The 18,021-nt window shown below is 38.1% G+C and overlaps 3 protein-coding genes across 3 annotated transcripts; 2 read left to right on the top strand and 1 right to left on the bottom strand.

Annotated features, from left to right (window-relative positions):
• The first annotated feature begins 986 nt into the window (after window positions 1-986).
• Window positions 987-3,087, top strand: LOC124212157 (male-enhanced antigen 1). The gene is made up of 4 exons (XM_046611954.2): window positions 987-1,135; window positions 1,734-1,955; window positions 2,205-2,279; window positions 2,459-3,087. Exons 2-4 carry the CDS (start codon window positions 1,776-1,778, stop codon window positions 2,675-2,677), a joined length of 474 nt encoding a protein of 157 aa, XP_046467910.1. The 5' UTR covers window positions 987-1,135; window positions 1,734-1,775; the 3' UTR covers window positions 2,678-3,087.
• On the bottom strand, window positions 2,678-10,119 carry Gat-1B (GABA neurotransmitter transporter-1B). The gene is made up of 14 exons (XM_046611927.2): window positions 9,869-10,119; window positions 8,540-8,823; window positions 7,090-7,309; window positions 6,866-6,967; window positions 6,591-6,759; window positions 6,326-6,458; window positions 5,687-5,821; window positions 5,339-5,442; window positions 5,073-5,197; window positions 4,853-4,965; window positions 4,616-4,747; window positions 4,331-4,534; window positions 4,102-4,269; window positions 2,678-3,365 (listed from the first exon to the last, which is right to left on the bottom strand). The coding sequence occupies exons 2-14, from the start codon at window positions 8,777-8,779 to the stop codon at window positions 3,267-3,269; spliced, it is 1,944 nt and encodes a 647-aa protein (XP_046467883.1). The 5' UTR covers window positions 8,780-8,823; window positions 9,869-10,119; the 3' UTR covers window positions 2,678-3,266.
• Window positions 10,120-11,339: 1,220 nt separating this feature from the next.
• On the top strand, window positions 11,340-17,056 carry LOC124212151 (cytochrome P450 4C1-like). Its single transcript, XM_046611941.2, has 12 exons — window positions 11,340-11,778; window positions 12,765-12,932; window positions 13,163-13,269; window positions 13,342-13,432; window positions 13,499-13,684; window positions 13,755-13,824; window positions 14,045-14,171; window positions 14,246-14,410; window positions 14,499-14,567; window positions 14,654-14,816; window positions 14,989-15,168; window positions 15,228-17,056. The coding sequence occupies exons 1-12, from the start codon at window positions 11,688-11,690 to the stop codon at window positions 15,383-15,385; spliced, it is 1,575 nt and encodes a 524-aa protein (XP_046467897.1). The 5' UTR covers window positions 11,340-11,687; the 3' UTR covers window positions 15,386-17,056.
• The last annotated feature ends 965 nt before the right edge of the window (window positions 17,057-18,021 follow it).

The following is an 18,021-nucleotide window of genomic DNA, read 5'->3' on the forward strand; positions in this document are numbered from 1 at the left end:
AATTACAAGCACGAGCAAATTCTGTTACTCCTCTGTGTTTACTTATGTTTATAATTTTCTACACATTTCTATACTATTATATTCTACATTATTACATACCTATGTTGAATGTTAAATATTGGCTTAAAATTTGTCACATTTTTCTCAGAAATCTATCTGAAATATGTTTTCAGAAAGTTCTGATGAAAATTCTGTATTATTTGTGAAAAAGTTTGAACTATTCTATACTCGTATAGTAGCTCTTCTGCTGTTTCCCAGTTTTTCCGAAAACTATGAGGCCGCAAATTTCAAGTCTTGCGGAGCAACTACGAGCGGTCCTAGAGCAATTAGTAACAATTATCAGATTTTCCACATCTCCATCCGTTTAGGCGACAATCTCACGGAAAAAAATTCCAACTTGGATGTAAATTCGTACCCCTAACTTTTTTCTTATGGGAAATTAGCATTATCTATGAGTTAGGGGTACGAATTTACCCCCAGGTTGGGTTTTTTTTTCCGTGAGGGCATATCAAATCGAATTCCTCCACACTTCGCTTCACGAAATGCCCCTCTTCGGTTTTTCTCGATTTGTTCCAAAACCATGCAGAAGCTATTCCAAAATATACTAAAGTAATTCGGAGCAATTAGGGAGCAATTAAGAGCACATTTCATTTTGTTTGAATAACCGTCGGTTTGTTCCAAACACTTATTCGAATTTGACTTTATTTTATTGAGAGTCAAGTGCCCGAACCGTTTTTTTTTTTTTTTTGTTGATATTCTTGAAAACCGTGTGGGAGCAAACAATAAAAGTTAGAGAGTAATTAAGAGCTAGTAGGGAGCAGAGATTGTGCGTAAAAAATTTCCAAGCAATTCGAAAGTTGTAGGCCATAGGTTTCAAAACGTTTCATTCAGCTGGTTGTCTTTGGCAATCTTCAGTCAACGGTATCAACTACGTATTTTTTTATCCTACGGTTTTAGTAATAAGCTGAGGTGCATTTAGAAATTAGTTTATCAATTCTAGTTAGTGTCAGAGGGCGCCAGTAATCGGAAACGTAAAAGCTGGTAAAAACACCAGAACACCAGCCCCATATCGCTTGAGCTGTCAAACGTTCGCAAAAATTTGACAGCTTTGTTTATATCCAGTGATTAATACAACGTAAGTTATTCGTAAATTATGTTCAACACCTTAAAATAACATCTATTTTTCCTACTTTAATCAATATTAGTAATTAGACGATCAAATTTAACGATGAAGTAATATTATTCTTTAACTAGGTTAGAAATCTAGTAAATATTTAGAATCCATTTGAATAATTAGAAATCTTGAATTCGAGAAGGGTTGTACGTATTATAAACAGCATATGGTATTCTTGGAAACATTTGAAAATCACATACCATCGTCACTCGTCATTGCGTTGTTATTTTCTTCACTTTGAAACCATTTGCAAAGTTTTTAAGGAAATTCAATTCGAAGTCTGGTTCTTCCTACATTTTCACTCCAGAGGAAAGCACTACAACAGATTCAGATTGTTACTGAACGCCCGATAGTTGAAAAAGCAAAGATTAAATACGAAAGTATTTAATATTCAATCTGTTTTGACTCACAGCGACTCATAACGAGCTTGGAAAACTATTCGTGCCTCTAGAGCTGTAAATGTAATATAGCAATACATGGTCTTGCACTTTGGGGATAATCATCTATCATTTCATCCAAGTATTACGACACATTTTAACCTGCGGCCAATATTTTATAGTCTCAGTTTAATCGTTGCGATTCCCGAACGTGCGAGAGTTAAATGATGTCTCCTGAACCAACTCAGGAGCCTGTAGAGGAGAATCTCAATGCCCCAGATCTTAACATTGGAGCAGCAGCCGCCATCGAGTCTGATAGTGAAGACGAAGATCCTGGCTTACGAGGCTACATGCCTCTCTCTCAAATACCTCATGACAGTGATCCGATGCTGGACGACTACGAGGTCTCTCATTTTCTTTCATTCTCGATTTTCACGCTTTCAAGTATTACAGGCAATCTGCTTTTCAAATTGGTCATGAAGTTTAGTTTTGGGAGTACGTAAAAATATTTATAAACTTGAAATAGTTTGAATTCAATTAAGGATTTGAAATTCAGATAGTCATAAATAATTACTAAATTAATACACTGAAAAAAAATCTTTTCCAACAATGTAAATAACAATAAAATTTCATTCATATATGGTTTCATGCAGGATGATGAGTGGTTATCGACTTCACTGGACACCAATCACATTTCTTCATCTGTGCCGGTCAGAAATGAACTAGAGGTAAAAGTTTTGCAACACAATGCAGGATGATGAGTGAACGTAATCTTCTTTGTAGCTGTTGGATAATTTCGCACAACTGTCTTATTGATTTCTCGATCAATAACATATTCAATAACAACAGAAATAAAAGTATGTACAACCTAAAACTACTTGATGTAGTAACGAATGATTGTTTATAGGCTTGTGAACCGGAGACCTTAGAAGTCTGGTCTTCTCGATCCAATCAGTGTGATATAGACTTAGACGAAGACAAAATTGATCAAGTCAAGACTGCAATGGCATCTTTCATGCTACCTACCACTGCGATTCCGGAATGGGCGAACAGCGTGTCGGAGGAACAGTGGAAACAGATATTGATTGATAAAATCAAAGAAATGCAAAGTAAGGATAATAATTGATTCAGGTTTTCCATGTACTTTATTGTTATGTTTGAATGGTGCTTCGTTAACGATTTATCAACAATTCAGATTTGTATATTTATATTATATTATATGTAAAACAATGTATTTAATAATAATCGTACGAAAATGGTTGATTTGCAAATCGAAGAATGAGTATATCATCATTTTCTCTTTTTCATCTGATTGTAATATAACTATTTCACCTTGTTAGTGAAGACTGAAAAAAAAGAATACACAATTCAGTCGTGTGCACGTTATAATGTATAGTATATAGTAATATGTATTACTAAATATTATCATACACATTGAATAATTGATTTATTTTATACACACATAGTATTTTCATTCCTGAATAAAAAAATTTTCGTATCCTTTACACCACTTTAGTCATATAATTTTATTCAAGTGTTTCCAAAGAAAAACGCGAGGATCACCTTTCTGGTCCTTTTCCCTTCCTTCTTATATACATCATATGCGTGAATACAAATGCTAATATCAGTTAATAAATTGAGCTGAATCCCTGCTGCATAACACGTCATTTATTCTACACAGTCCATGATTCTAGAATAAAAAAAAATATATAATACTAAAACTGACTCTTATTTACTGTAACAAATTTTGTTGGGTTTAATTTTTTTCGAAGTGTAGCAATGTCATCGTCGATTCTCACTAGTTTTCGGAATTTCTGAAAATCAATTAAACATGTTGTTACGCGTTGTCTTTTCCTAGTTACAAATACGTTAAAGATGAATGGGCCGGATCGTTTGAATCAAGAGTTAACAGCAGAGAAATAAAACCTTTTAAAAAATCACCAACAGTATTATTTGACCCAACGATGGTCATCACGAATGAAAGAACATCTTTGACAAAATATCTTGTAATCAGATAGTTCAAACTGATTACATTCTGGTGTGTTTTCCGTTAGATTTCAATGTTCAGAGACTTATTTTGCTTATCAATAAAATTTCCAGAGATAGACTGAAAAGTTTTACAAATAGTTATTCCTACAGAATTATTAAAACAAAAGAATTTTTCTAGTACGTTGCTACAGATTTTCAACAATTACATTTGCGTGTTATAACTAAACTATGACGTAAGATTTTTTGAATATTTCTTCAGACAACGTATGGGGATCTCGTCAGCGATCAAAACGAGCTCAAAAACGTGAGAATCGAATCATGAACATCAGAGTTTAATCACTTTAAAGGTTCTAATTATAAAACCTCCTCTCAGATTGTTGATATCTTAACTTGTGTTACTCGAATTTGCTCAGATTCATCGTTGTTATATAGTACGGAAGTTGTTTCAGTCTTGTTTGTCATCATTGGCACAAATTACGCTGCAGGAGATTTTTTGAACTGGTTTTCTTCCTTTGCTAACTTTTGGATCAAACAGTGCGGCTAATTCAGACCCCTATTTACCTCTCTCCTGGTCCCCGGAGTTATACACCAGATGTAAATCATATAACCAGGTATGCAGAGCATGGATGATAGCCCGCTTAACCAGCCCAACACATGACTCCACCACGGATATTCATAGGTGAGGTATTTTACCGGGACGAATTTGATCACATTGAAAATGAATACACCCTGAAAAAGGCAAATATGCCGTCAAAATGTGTTCTACAAAGGAGTAAACGGCTCCACTCACTATGCAGATGGCTGGTGTCGTGACTGTCCAGCATATCTTCCACCAAAAACAAGGGTAGTATCCAATCATATCCCGAATCCCGTCGTAAAAACGGTTCACCCCGAAGGCCCATGAGACCGCAATGCATTCGAAGAACATCAGGAACAGCAGGCAGAATCCACTAACCGCGTACGAATCCAGCAATTGAAATACATACATACCACCCTGGAATTGAATCGCTTCCTTGTACTGATACCAAATCGGTGAACATGAGTCATTATAATATAGAAGTCAAGTTACACTAACTTCAGTAACACAAGAGAGACCGATGAGGTAAGAGAGAAAACACACAAGTGCTATGAACATCTCTTTTCTTTTTCTGAGCAGTCGAGGCCATTCGTCAACCGCGGCTGTGATGAACCCTTCAACCGTACAGAACTGTAAAAGAGGTGAGTTATCGAGTTCATCTTTTCTCTATAACAGAAAGCTAACCATGTATTATTTTTAATAGCGGAGAAATTTACATCATTCACATTTACGCACCTGACTATCCAAACCGATAAGAATAAGCATAAAGAAGAAGAGGCAGGACCATATCGGTGTTCCAGGTAATTGTAGCACTGCTGAAGGATACACCAAAAATGCGAGGCCGGGACCTGTTCCAAAAATCGTTGTTAAGTTGCTCCAATTACAATTGGTTAACAAAATTGGACGTTTTTGTACGAGTCAGTTTTTAAGTTAGTACGTTTCGAAATCGATATACCTGATGCTGCAACGTCTGCAACGGGCTTCTGCTGTTCGTGGGCCATGAAGCCAACCACTGAGAATATCACAACTCCGCTCAGCATACTAGTACCGGAATTTATTGTGCACACTAATAACGCATCCCTGGTAAAGACGAGTGAAGAATTTGACCATTTTCTTTTTTCTTATTGTTCCAAGGAGGATAATTGACGGGATATCGTTAATTGACCGGTTTTTACAAGCGTTCCTACTGGTTAATAATAGCGATTCCTAATTCTGACTTACTTGTAGACATTGTTGTTGAACTTGTTGTAACTGCCAAGAGCGATCAGTGCACCGACGCCCAAGGCGTAGGAGTAGAAAATTTGTGTTACAGCATCGATCCAGACCTGGACAATTGGGAAAGGATTGAAATACGTTTGTAGAGGTACCCAGATTAACGATAAGTGGAAGAGATCAGAGTTTACAATTCAAAATACATCAATCACAGGCGTATGTTCTTGGGAATTGTATTTAACATAGAAAGTAACTACACCGGGAAGATCCTGTTAAACTACCTTGATAATTGCGTGTAATTAACGTCAGAGCGTTATTCTCGATTTAGATCATGCGGCTCCTAGGATTAGTATTCACCTCAGGCTCGCCAAGTTTTGACAGATTCGGTGTGGCGTAGTACCTGAGACCTTCCATGGCTCCCGGCAAAGTCAGACCTCGCACCAGTAGAACGGCCAGCAGGGCATAAGGGAAAAGTGAAGTGAAATAGACAACCTAGAGAACACAAAGGACGGAAATGAGGAAGTTGAAGTTTAACGGTGGTTATTTGGGAATTGAATATCTGATCTACACAGCACGCGGTATTAGAGTAACATTGCAACTGCAGCGTACTTTGCAAAGTTTAAAATATTTGGGAATAAATGCAGCAAGGTATAAACAGCAAATTTACGAATATTGAAATATTTCAATATTTCAGCAATGCAATTTTTCTAGGAACGAAAGATGTCGAACACATTGCGCAATATTTTTGTCATTTTGTATACCGTTTAACACAAAGTAGGTACAATAACGCAACTTTGTGATATTACTGAAATATGTTCGTAATATTTTGATTGCAAGTAGAAATTTAAAAAATGTTGCCGGGACATCCTTTCGACGTTGGAATTGCAATTCAGATCTGAAAATGTGTAGTAATGTGTCTGCAGTATTGCATGCTGCGTAAGGATCATCGTAGGACGGTGGACGTTAGGTGCACGATCTAAAAACGGTTATTATTACTTTTCCCGTCCACTTGACACCCTTCCAAATGCAAAAGTAGCACATGATCCACACGACGGCCAACGTTCCGGCTAATTCCCACCTAACTCCACCGACGTGATCAATACCTTCTGAAATTTGGAGAGCTCGCCGCCTTTGAAAAAGACAATACGGTTATTGGATTATTTCTCGATATTCTGAACTACGCACACGAATCTCAAAACAGTAATCAAACTCTAAATATGATAGACATAACAAAGAAGCTAACAAAAAGACAAAAACATACTCCCAAAATTCTTTGACCGGATCCTTGAGCAAGGTCGCTGTCACGTTGCCTATTGGAGTGTTGCATATCGTTTCTTGTCCGCTGGACCAGCAGTTTGCTTCCAAACGATCTATGGGCTTTATGCAGTACCCAGTATTCCAGGAGTTATCACAGGACCTCCAAGGAACGTCTGTCGAAGTCACGAACGAAAATTAATTATCGAAATATGATCCCTTGCAACAATTTGGCTAATGTTCGGAGTTGTTCAGGGCATGAAAAAATTCATAGTAACCTACCAGATCGCAGGGATGCAAGAAGGTAAAATAAGGCCCAGGCGAGGATTACTATGTAATAGACATTTGTCCAGCAGGAGAGAACGCAGGCAGCGTAACCAATTCCTGAAAACCAATCATGATATAAATACTTCATTGTGGAATATTGCGATTTTCATAATTTTTACGAAATTTCTATAGTCATTCAAGTACAACGGTTTAATTAGCTTGAGAAAAAGTCCGCAGACCTTTGAATATCGGAGCAATTTGAAAAACTCCGAGACCGCCTACAGTCATCATCTGACCAAGTGAAAGTTCCATGAAGAACATGGGCACGCCAGCAAGGGCCAAGGCGATGAAATAGGGAACCATGAAAGCGCCGCCTCCATTCTTGTAGCACAAGTATGGAAAACGCCATAGATTACCGAGGCCGATAGCCAAGCCTACGACTGACAGGATGAACTCGATCTGTAAGCCAAACGGTGAAATTGTTATTACTTGAATTAGGGTCTATATTTATACGTAATTTCTTCCCAGAGGAAGATGATCGTTTATGCGAAAAGAAATTGGATAATAGTTGTCTGGTGTGTATAATCCGGCGAGCCGTAAGTCGGGCAATCACGTGCAATCGAGTTTACTACGTTATCGTGCCATCGTGCGTTGATGGCGCCTTCAACAATGACACGTCCAACGAATCACTTAATCTCCCGTGTGTCCAGCTACCTCATTAGCATGATCAACTGCTTAATTCCCGCATATAAATGCTCTCTATGGTTCCGATAGTCAAGCTCACGTAGGACGCAATATTGCAGACAGGTACAATGCCGCAACGTAACTTTGCAAAATTGGAAATATTTCAACATTACAGTAACGCAACTTTCCAACGTTTGAAATATTCTATGAACATTGCAGCAAACCAATAACTTTGTGAAATTTAGAATATTTCCGAAATATTGGGTCAGTATGTAACTTCTTTAAGTTCGAAATATTTCACATATATTAGAGTAAAATAACTTTTCACACTCAGAAATATTGCAAAAAGTTTGCTGCAGCAACGTATCTTTGAAAGTTTTGAAATATATACATCCCTACGATGCCTAAGATTTCTGCAACGTTGCATACGCAATCTTCCCTTACATGAAACTCAACGTCTCTCTGTTTGTCTATACATCCGTATGGTCGCTTATAACTCCAGAAATAACGAATCGATTTCGTTTCTTTTTTTTCTGTGGATAGCTACAACGTTTGGTCAGGTTTTGGGCTACATTTTGTTACAATCAGATCAATAGTTTTGGATCACGCACTTATGCGAATACCGACTAAGCTTTTACATATCGAGGAAAGTTATGTTCAAGATCGTTTTCAAAGGCTCGATGAGCTTTACAGAAGAAAGAAAAAGAAAATAAGAAATCTGCGAGAGCATAGGTATGCTTACGTCTAACAGTTTTGCCACAAGAAGCATTTGATAATCTTCACGGGCGATGCCGCAACTGGCTGCTACAGTTGATCGTAAAGTATAGAGAAATTGTACATTCCGATGTTTTTGGAACCTTGCATGTACAATAACCATATAAAACGATAGTAGCGAATTTCCTAAAACATTGCCCGCTATGCGGACGTAACATTTTTTCCCGCTAATTTTTCGTTCGTATGAATAAACTATTATTAACCGTTTATCTAGACAGCGGACTTTTGTACCTTGCTATTCCAGCTACCTCTTTCTGGAAGATCCTCATCTGCCGATACCTCGATCGTCTCGAGACACTGAATACCGTCTATGCGGGCATCATGGTCCTTTTCGCTGTTGGACAGCCTCAATGATGGCTCGGCGAAAAGCGCCTTCAACTCCTGAACTGGATCCACAGCCAGTCTTCGAGGAAGTGGACTCGTAGCTCTGTCCACGCGGTTTCGACCCCCAGAGTCACTTAACGACGGCATGATTGTTGTTCCGTTTACGGATAGTTTATACTCACGTCATTTTACTGAAAAATGTTATGTTGCGAATTTTTATAAGCATAATCGTTACTTATGCGAATTCTCAAGTCATTTTGTAAGCATGGATCTCGTGACAGACTCTGGGGAATTTTCAATGGAACGTTGTAATCCCATTCGTGAACTAGTTACTTACCGAAAAAATACAAGTAGGGTATGTCGAGTAATATATTCATTAGGTAAAATTTTTGTAATCACAAGCATTTCACATGTCAATAATTATTGTCAGAATTAATTGTGTATAAAGTTTTAATGAGTAAAAATTTTTTACGTCTGCTGTCTTATGCCAGAGGCAGAGTACAAACAATTGTGCACAGCGGGAGGATTGGGTGCAAATTTTGCAAATTATTCTAGCTTTCGAACTGGGTTCTGGATGCTGCGTATTAGCTGGGCGTGCCTGGATTGAGAATAGGGTCTGCATAAATTGTGATGGACGGATAAACGAACGAACAACGAGCCTCTTCCGGGGAACATTGCAACGCGGTGTTTGCGTGTCTTCGCCTATTCAAGCAATCTCTTTCTGGCTATTTAACCTTGCGCTACTTAAATCGAAACACGTGATTAATTCAGTATTTTTCTAGTTTTGTTTATTCGTCTAACAATTTCTTTAAATCCTCAACAAAACCTTTTTTTCTATCTTTTCCTTATTCCGATCTGCTTGAAAATTGGCGCAAGACTTTTTTCGGTAAACAACAAACTTTAGTTACTGTCTGTTTTAGCGGTACTTGCAAGCTGGATATTATTGTGCCATCAATATGCAATTGCGCAGGTATTTCACTGCTCGTTTGCATTGTGCCAATTGTGTTACAATATCACCGCCCGTCCTAGAGACATTTATTCACAAGCACAAAACGTGTCTTTGATTCTGCATGCTACATTTGACAATTTGCAATTCTATAATTGTTCTTTACAATGCGCACAAGCTTTGACGGCTGAAATTGTAGCTTCGCCGAATCTGTGCTTTTTCGATTGTACTTAAAGGGTTCAAAATATGTCAAGAGAAATACATGCTGCAAATAGCTGATTCGGACGTACCTTAACGGACTTCGGAACGAAAGTGTGCAGAAACTCGAAAATTTAAGAAAATCCGTAGCACGTAACTCCAGATTTATAGACACCAGCTTGCGGCGAAGTGAGCAGATAATTCTGTTCGCCTAGTGAGCTTGACTGCCCTAGAATGGCGAGTCCCTCTGACTCCCTGGATTACCCCAGGATGCGGTGGGCCCCTCACGCCATCAGAGTAACATTCATTTATTCAGCAGATTAATCCTCCAGTGTCACTCTATATTTAGGTCCACACAACTGACGCCGGGGGCCAGAAATATGCGATGAGCAATACGACGTTATCACAACTGGCACCGTTGCTGGTTGCATGCGCTCCTTGCCAGACCCTTTTTCTCATCGAAAGTAACACAACAAAGTTCCAGAGGCGTGAGTCAGATTGGTAGGCAAATCGCCAAGGTCAAAAACAGAGTCGCACGAATCCAACCATGAACTCAAATATCAAAGCTAACCGTTTCTTTCTCTTCCTGCAAGGCCGACAGTCATTTTGGCAATGGCAAAGGCAGATGATGATATTCCATGCACAGAGTAGATAACAGCGAGGAATCCAAGGCTTGATTACCGGGTCAATCTGGTGACTATGGCTTACGTGAGACACATGTAAATTTGTTTTACATTGATTACCGAATACATTTTAACCTTGCGATTGCGCCATGTTACAGTGGGGTGAACGCTCGCATGATTGATAAAGGAAAAGTGGTTTTACTCAGGTGATTCGGCGTACGATTAGATTGAAGGCTGGTCAAAATGATCGCCAAGAATGGACTAATTATTATAGTAACTCAAAATGCAAACATAAAGAACATCTACTTTGGACTATTGCCCCTAGAAAACGGAGTCCGGTCAATCGCCTTAATCTTGGCCGTCATTTTCTGACGAACTGAAATCACGAGACGTTTTAAGCATATATAAGTAAGTAGAAACTTTAATGTTAACCTTTGCTACACTCACCTGGGATGTCACCCCTGCATTGAAACTGTTTCTACATGAGTATTTTTTCGTGTGCTGCTCCAATGAAAATAGATAATACGTTTTGGAATTCCTCATTTTGAAAGGTTCATCATTTTCCTCAGATTTCTCATTTTGAAAGGTTTGAAAAACATTGTCAATATTCTATGGAACAGCTATTGATGTAGAAACAATTTCAACTGGGGTGGAATCCACCCCGCATGTATCGTATCGAATTATTTTGAGGTGTGTACCGCAAATTAGCATATTTCGTTATTATTTTAATTTGATAGGATCCTTTTCCGACTATTAAAAGAAAGTCGTTTATCTTTTACCGACGAATAGTTGGTAATGTATTACAAGTTAATATTGGAATATGTTTATCATATAAAATCAACGTTTTTAGATACTTATATGTGTTTAAAACTTTGCACAATTTCGATTCGTCAGAAAATGGTGGCCAAGATGGAGGCGATTGTCTGGAATCTGTTTTGTAGGAAATCTACTTTGGATTATTCAACCGCTTGTAACATCCTCATCGCGTCTTGCAGAAGACCTTATGCCTTCAGCCGTTGGCTATATCGTGCTATTTATTTCACTATCCAAGTCTCTGGACACGTCCAATACTACGTACTTGAGATTATACAAGACACGTACCTGTCTGACTGAACAATTTAACGTACGATCATTCGGAAGACTTATAATATACAACGAGGGCCAAGCACAGTTCAGTTTGTTTCTCGATATTCACTGTGCAAGAAGTGGACTGTGTGTGAATCCGATTGATGTGATTAACTGAACCTAGTCCATTTGGAGTTCTGAATTTCGTGCTGCTTACGTCAATATGACGGTTGGAAATGAAGGACATCCTACAGATGAATCATCCGGTTTCAAACCCAGGGATTTCACAGTGTTTTGGAAATGTCCTGATACTGGTCAGTAATCTGTAGAATGTATTTTGCATGATTCATAAAATGGGCTACCTACGATATCGATCGCATGTTGTCATTTATACCGATCAACATATATGGTGATACAGGAAAAATGTTGGTTTCGGTCGAAAATGACTTTTTCTAATTTCAACGGATCTTCATGCTTCCGGATATCTTGTATCCGAAAAACAGGTTTTCAGAAAAAAGCTGGCTTGTTTGTCTGGCCCGTCAAACTGTAGCTATGATTTCGAAAACGGATGGATGCAAAAATATGACAGTTATATGACTTCACAATCAAATGTTGAGCATGAAAAATTGCCACGTCCAGTTTTTTTTGACCGTATGCTTGAATCGAAAAAAAATCATAAAACTCTGAGGACTCTGACACAGTTTATACGACATATAATGAAAATTTTATACGAATCGTTATGAAACGAGTAAAATAATGCAATAAGAAACAATTTCCTGAAAAATAAAAGAACCATTTAACGAATAAAAGAGAATTTTGACGATAAAAGATTTTTATCGTATCTGATGGTATTTCTAGTAACTGAATTGGTTTGTATTATAGTGCTGAGAAGTGGTGCAAAAAGTTCTATTGTCACGGCTTCTTTGAACATCGATTCTAAAAAAGTATCTGAACTGACAACTGAAGTTCTTTGACACGTTTTCGAGACCATACTTATTTTGAAGAATCAAATAAACGACTATAAGAAACATAAAAATTGAAAATTTTACAAAGAAAGAAACAAGTAAATTCATTCGGAGGAAAGTAGAAGGCGTTATACCTTGTGTGAATAATAATGCAGGGAAACAGTTTCTCCGTATTGAAGGCTTGCATCACCGTCAATTGTGTGGTAAATTAATCGGGTTTACGTGATGACTTAATTCTCGGATATGTTTGGCACGAACAGCGTGACGTGGCTTTGAGAAAATGCGAACCCTGTCATTGATAATAGGAGTTATTTTTCTACTTTTTTGTCAAGTAGGTTTCTTTCTGGTAGCTATTGGGATCTTGTGTGGAGTATGGATGTCAATGAAAATGCAAGAATGGCTTCAAAAGCAACTGAAACTGCTTAAATTGGGGTTGAAATTACGCGGACCACCAGCTCTACCGTTTATTGGGAACGCGCTTCAATTTGCGTGCAGCCCCGAAGGTAAGACTTGCACAGAAAGTGTTGAATAATTAGTAATTCTGCACGCGTGCCTGATTGGGAAGGCCTTCCGTGAAGAATGACACTACAGTGAGTCATTCGATGTCAAGGTTTTTTGCTAAATGTTTTATTGACCAACAGTTTGGAGGTTCTTCTCTTTTTTACTTGGATAGCAATTTGCGCGGAATACTCTGATTAAAACGCGAATTTGATTAGACTTTTCGCATTTTTAGAAATACTGGATCGGATCGTCGACCTGTGCAAGCACTACGATTCGCCGTTCCGATTTTGGCTTGGACCGAAACTTTTTGTCATTCTCACAAAGCCCTGTGACATAGAAGCAAGTGATCTCGGTTCTTTCTGAGTTTGGTACTGAGAATTACAACACAATAACACCGATATCTAATTTCAGGTGATACTTGGCAGTCCTAAAGCAGCGTACAAAGGTCTAGTTTACCGTTTTTTTCAGCCCTTTATTGGGCGTGGGCTTATATCAGGTTCAGGTAACACTCTAAATTAGCACAGCTAACTTCAATCACCTTCATTTGCTAATTGACAAGTCTTTGAAGGACCAACGCAGAGGACACATCGCAAATTAATCATGCCGATGTTGAATGCAAAGGTGTTGGACGAGTACGTGGAATACTTTGTTCATCACAGTGAATACTGTGTCAATCGTCTGGAGGAGCTTGTTGACACTGAAGAGTTCGACATTTATCCTTTCTTGGAACACTGCACAATCGACATTATACTAGGTGAGTTTCAGAGCACAAGAATACGTCTCACCCATTCTTTTATTCCTACAAAGTTATCTTCAATGCGCAGATACCATCATGGGAGCTTCTGGAACGTCGCAACAAGGAGGATATCAGCAGTTGGCCGAGGCGTCTAGAAAGTAACTGACTTTTTATTGCATGGATATGATCGAAAAATTAACAGTTTCGATGCTTGACTTTCGTAGCAAACAATTTTTCATAAGTTGGAAAATTATCTAGTCCATCGGACATAATGGTTTGCTCTTCATGAGCGAAAATTGAACTCCATTACCAACTTGGGGCTGTGTGAAGCTCATTGCATGACGAACCAACCATGTTTTATCGCTGATTTTTCAACAGGATTTACGATTTGGTATACCCACGAATGACGAAGCTGTGGTTGCACCCAGATTGGATCTACGGTTGGACTGACTATGGCGAGCAAACTGTTACAGCAGCTGAAATAGTTCATAGTTTCACGGAGAGCGTGAGTAGCTAAATGAAATTGCTTGAAATTTCTTGTATCTCTCCGAGTTGACAAACGAACGTCACAATTTTTAGCTCATCGTTCGCAAGCGGAAGGAACACCACGCCTTGGAAAGAGGCTCTGTTTTAGCGAGTCGACCCCGCTTGATGCTCCTCGAACAACTCATCGCCCACGTGGAGAAAACCAGCGTCATGAATGACGAAAAGCTCAGAGATGAGATATACACCGTTTTTCTTGCCGTAATTAAACGTTCACTCACTTTTGACGGAAAGTTGGTATGAAATTAGGTTGAATATGGACTAACCGAGTGTAAAATACTTGTTTCAGGCACAAGACACATCAGCTGTTATCAGTTCTTTCGTGTTCCTGATGCTAGGGATGCATCAGAGTATTCAGGTGCCTAATTCACTACCATATACCATATTACCCAGTCACAATGAATAAAAATTTCCATTTATTTATCTTCGCATTTTTCTACGTAGGACAAGGTGCGAACAGAGTTGCATGAGGTCCTGGGCGAGGGCAGTGTGACGGCGGAAAACATCCACGACTTGAAGTATGTCGAGATGGTCGTCAAGGAGACACTCCGCTTATTCCCCATAGCACCGTTGATGGTGCGGGAATTGAAGGGTGATGTAGATCTTCGTGAGTTATTATCAATTTTTGAGGAATGTCGATTTCTTGAAGTTTGGCGTAAATTGCATTCGAGTCCCTAACATTTTGTTGGCAGTTCTGGAACACGCAGTCTCATATGTTCAGTTTCCAAAAAGGTTTCAATCTCCCGTGCTTTCAGAGTGCGAACATTTCTTTTTTCCAGAGACAATGACATTGCTGGAAGGATGTTCAGTCATCATGGTACCGTACATGACGCATCGTGATCCGAACCACTGGGCGAATCCGGATGAATTTGATCCAGACAGATTCGCATCAGAAAACTCGGTGGGCAGGCACTCCTGTGCTTATGTACCGTTTAGCGGTGGTCTGAGAGGATGCATTGGTAAGGTAATTATCGAATGCGTTCAAATTAGGGAAACTGATGGCTGACATTTTTTTCAGGTCAAAAATACGCCATAATGTGTTTGAAGACACTTGTGGCCAATGTTGTTAGGAGATTCCGATTGAGTTGCAAAAAATCTTTGCACGAGCTCAGGTTGAAGACAGACATCTCCATTCGTTCCATTGACGGTTATAAAGTATCCATCACTCATGCGTAAGGCCGTCGATTCTTCGAGTCGTTTGCCAGAGATAAACGAATCGCCACAGACTCGAGGCTCTTTGGAAAGATGCTCGATGACGAGCACAGCGTTCCATTTTCCTAAGTCTCGAGAAAAATGATCCATGTCATTAAAAAATTCGTTATTCTTCATAATTACATCGTGCATGCATATTTGTTATGACAACTAATGTAGACGAATGTAAATTGTCATATTCTTGATGTATTATATGCATATAAGAATATGTTAACGTAGCTTGAATTATTAATAGACGAAAAGATAAGTTTGAATATAGCTACAATTTGCCGTACGTGCTATAAAGTTTAGAATAAAAATTTCATATTCAAATCTGCCAAAATTATAGTATTCCGCTGAATTGTTATGTATGCAAAATGACATCCATGATTAATAAACAAATAAGAATCAAAATTAACGGCATTAAAATTCAAATTCGTAACCCATTATCTTGTCTTAGCACTTTGATTGGATAATTGTCACGTGTAAATGATCAAGATTCTTTTCTACACTCAGTTTATCGGGTATTCAACGCTAAACTCGATGCAGATCTATTGTGCAATTCGTGATGGATGTCGGCTATGATTAATGTGTTCCACACTAAAAACATTAATTATTTACGGACACGGATTTGATCAAGTGTCAGTAATATGTCGGCTGTAATGAGTGGGGGTAGAAAATCAGAAAAACCGAAAATCAGCATGGCCAGACTTCCGAATACAAAAGTATCGAAAATTCACAACATAGAGAGAACAAAGTGTGAAATCTCATTAAGTCAGAAATAATACAGATAGATTATAAAAGTAGCGAAATTTGAAGTTATGCAATTTAGAATACACATTACACAACTGGTGAAAATTCCGAAAGGCTATTTGCAGAATGAGGCAAATGCTATCGCTCACAAACTCAAATAACATACCTTCAGATGGATAATAATGTAGAATTTTGGTTCGTTAGAATACGTAAATGCGAAAGATGAAGAATCAGAACGGCTAGAATTTCGGTAGGTAATCTCATAGAAGGGTCAGAATATAGAATTGAAGTATATCAGAATCGTCAGAATGAAGAATCGCAATATATCAGAAGAATCAATAACTTAAACCAAGAAATACAATTTTGTGACATGGGGAGTTATGTTTCATCTTTTAATGAGATAAAAATATTGCAACTAAAAACATGCGACCGATGCACCTGTTTGGAACTCGAGATTCGCGATTTTTTTACGTGCGATTTCCTTGAAATCTTGCAATCGTGGGTATTTGGGATCGCTGATTACAAATCTGAGTTTAAAATTCTGGAGTTTGAAAAGCTGAACTGAATACCAGCTCAAACACGTGTTATTCAGCTTTTTTCCCACGACATGAGCAGTGGTTCCACTCATAACGCACACTAATCCTGCCTGATATAACGATTTGAAAAACTCAAAGTTGTCCATTTGCTTAGTGTTCACTTTTCTTTGTTGAGTATTCGGTAAAGAATTTGATGTGTAAGCCAAAACATTTTGCAGTTTGAAATAAATTAGTTCGTTAGGCTCGAAATGTGAAATTCTGACGCTAACTGCTCGATACGTTTACTTTCGGAATACTGATCTTTCTAAATTGTACGATTTTAAGTAATGACCCTTCTACATTATGGATGTCTGTTTTCTACAATTTCCAGACGATGAGTTCAAATTTTAATTTTTATATTATTCGGACGTTTGCCAATTTGTACCATTCTACATATTTGTTTTCTGGAATATTGACTGTATACATTATCGGATTTTGCATGTTGGAATTCTTAAAATAACGTTTTCCGAAGTAATTGGTTTGGAAAGCAGAACCCTGTACCAAATACATTTTTAGTAAACTGTAGCTTATTTTTGGCACCATTCGGGGCTTAAAATTTAAGATAATATCTATTCTCTAATAGTTGTTATTCGAGTTTAATAAATTCGAAATTCTTGCTAGTCTGATTTTCTACCTACCTCCGTGCAATGACATATTGGTCTATGAATCAATGAAACTTCAGTCAATCATCATACAATATCAACTTTCGTTCTTGGTATGAAACACATTTATAAAACTTGCAACACAAGGCACTATTTACATAAGGGGTATTACACGCGAAACGGAACGGGTTTTATTCGATGGTCAGCGAATTTGAAGTGCGGCCAAAATCTTGTGGTAGAAGGAGAAGTAGAAGATATTTACACTTAGCCGCAGTGATTCTGAGATGGCTAATTTTTTCGACGAGTCGGTTACGTTGGTAATGAAGAATCAGCTCACCGAATCGATTTTTTTTCTTCCTTCAAGAAAAGTGATTGATATGAAGAATCAAAAAAATCTCAATTGTCATATTTAAGAGTACCACTTTGTACTAGAATTACACGAACATTGGAAATGGTGAACGTCTGACGGCAGCGGAAACCGCATGAAATTGCCGATGCAGCCAATATACACTGCAATTAAATGGAAACAAGCTGAAGCATGAGAAAAACTAAGAACTGTCATTTGCAGGGTGGCCACAAATTTTTCCTGACATTTTCCCAGTCCTGATAAGTTACTGAAACCTAAATCATTCAGTTTATTAACTCTACATTTGGTTTAAATTCAATTCGAATTGAAAAAAAAATATATGTA

The sequence above is a fragment of the Neodiprion pinetum genome, chromosome 2 (assembly GCF_021155775.2).
Source record: "Neodiprion pinetum isolate iyNeoPine1 chromosome 2, iyNeoPine1.2, whole genome shotgun sequence".
Taxonomy (NCBI): Eukaryota; Metazoa; Arthropoda; class Insecta; order Hymenoptera; family Diprionidae; genus Neodiprion; species Neodiprion pinetum.

What these genes read in the sequence shown, in the direction of transcription:
- LOC124212157 (XM_046611954.2), top strand. Translation starts at nt 1,776, where the DNA reads ATGATGTCTCCTGAACCAACTCAGGAGCCTGTAGAGGAGAATCTCAAT. An exon ending in CGATGCTGGACGACTACGAG is followed by an intron (nt 1,956 to 2,204) that starts GTCTCTCATTTT and finishes GGTTTCATGCAG; the next exon opens with GATGATGAGTGGTTATCGAC. An exon ending in CGGTCAGAAATGAACTAGAG is followed by an intron (nt 2,280 to 2,458) that starts GTAAAAGTTTTG and finishes GATTGTTTATAG; the next exon opens with GCTTGTGAACCGGAGACCTT.
- Gat-1B (XM_046611927.2), bottom strand. Translation starts at nt 8,779, where the DNA reads ATGCCGTCGTTAAGTGACTCTGGGGGTCGAAACCGCGTGGACAGAGCT. An exon ending in TCTTGCATCCCTGCGATCTG is followed by an intron (nt 6,760 to 6,865) that starts GTAGGTTACTAT and finishes TGACTTCGACAG; the next exon opens with ACGTTCCTTGGAGGTCCTGT. An exon ending in CCGGTCAAAGAATTTTGGGA is followed by an intron (nt 6,459 to 6,590) that starts GTATGTTTTTGT and finishes TCTTTTTCAAAG; the next exon opens with GCGGCGAGCTCTCCAAATTT.
- LOC124212151 (XM_046611941.2), top strand. Translation starts at nt 11,688, where the DNA reads ATGACGGTTGGAAATGAAGGACATCCTACAGATGAATCATCCGGTTTC. An exon ending in ATTTGCGTGCAGCCCCGAAG is followed by an intron (nt 12,933 to 13,162) that starts GTAAGACTTGCA and finishes TCGCATTTTTAG; the next exon opens with AAATACTGGATCGGATCGTC. An exon ending in CAAAGCCCTGTGACATAGAA is followed by an intron (nt 13,270 to 13,341) that starts GCAAGTGATCTC and finishes ATCTAATTTCAG; the next exon opens with GTGATACTTGGCAGTCCTAA.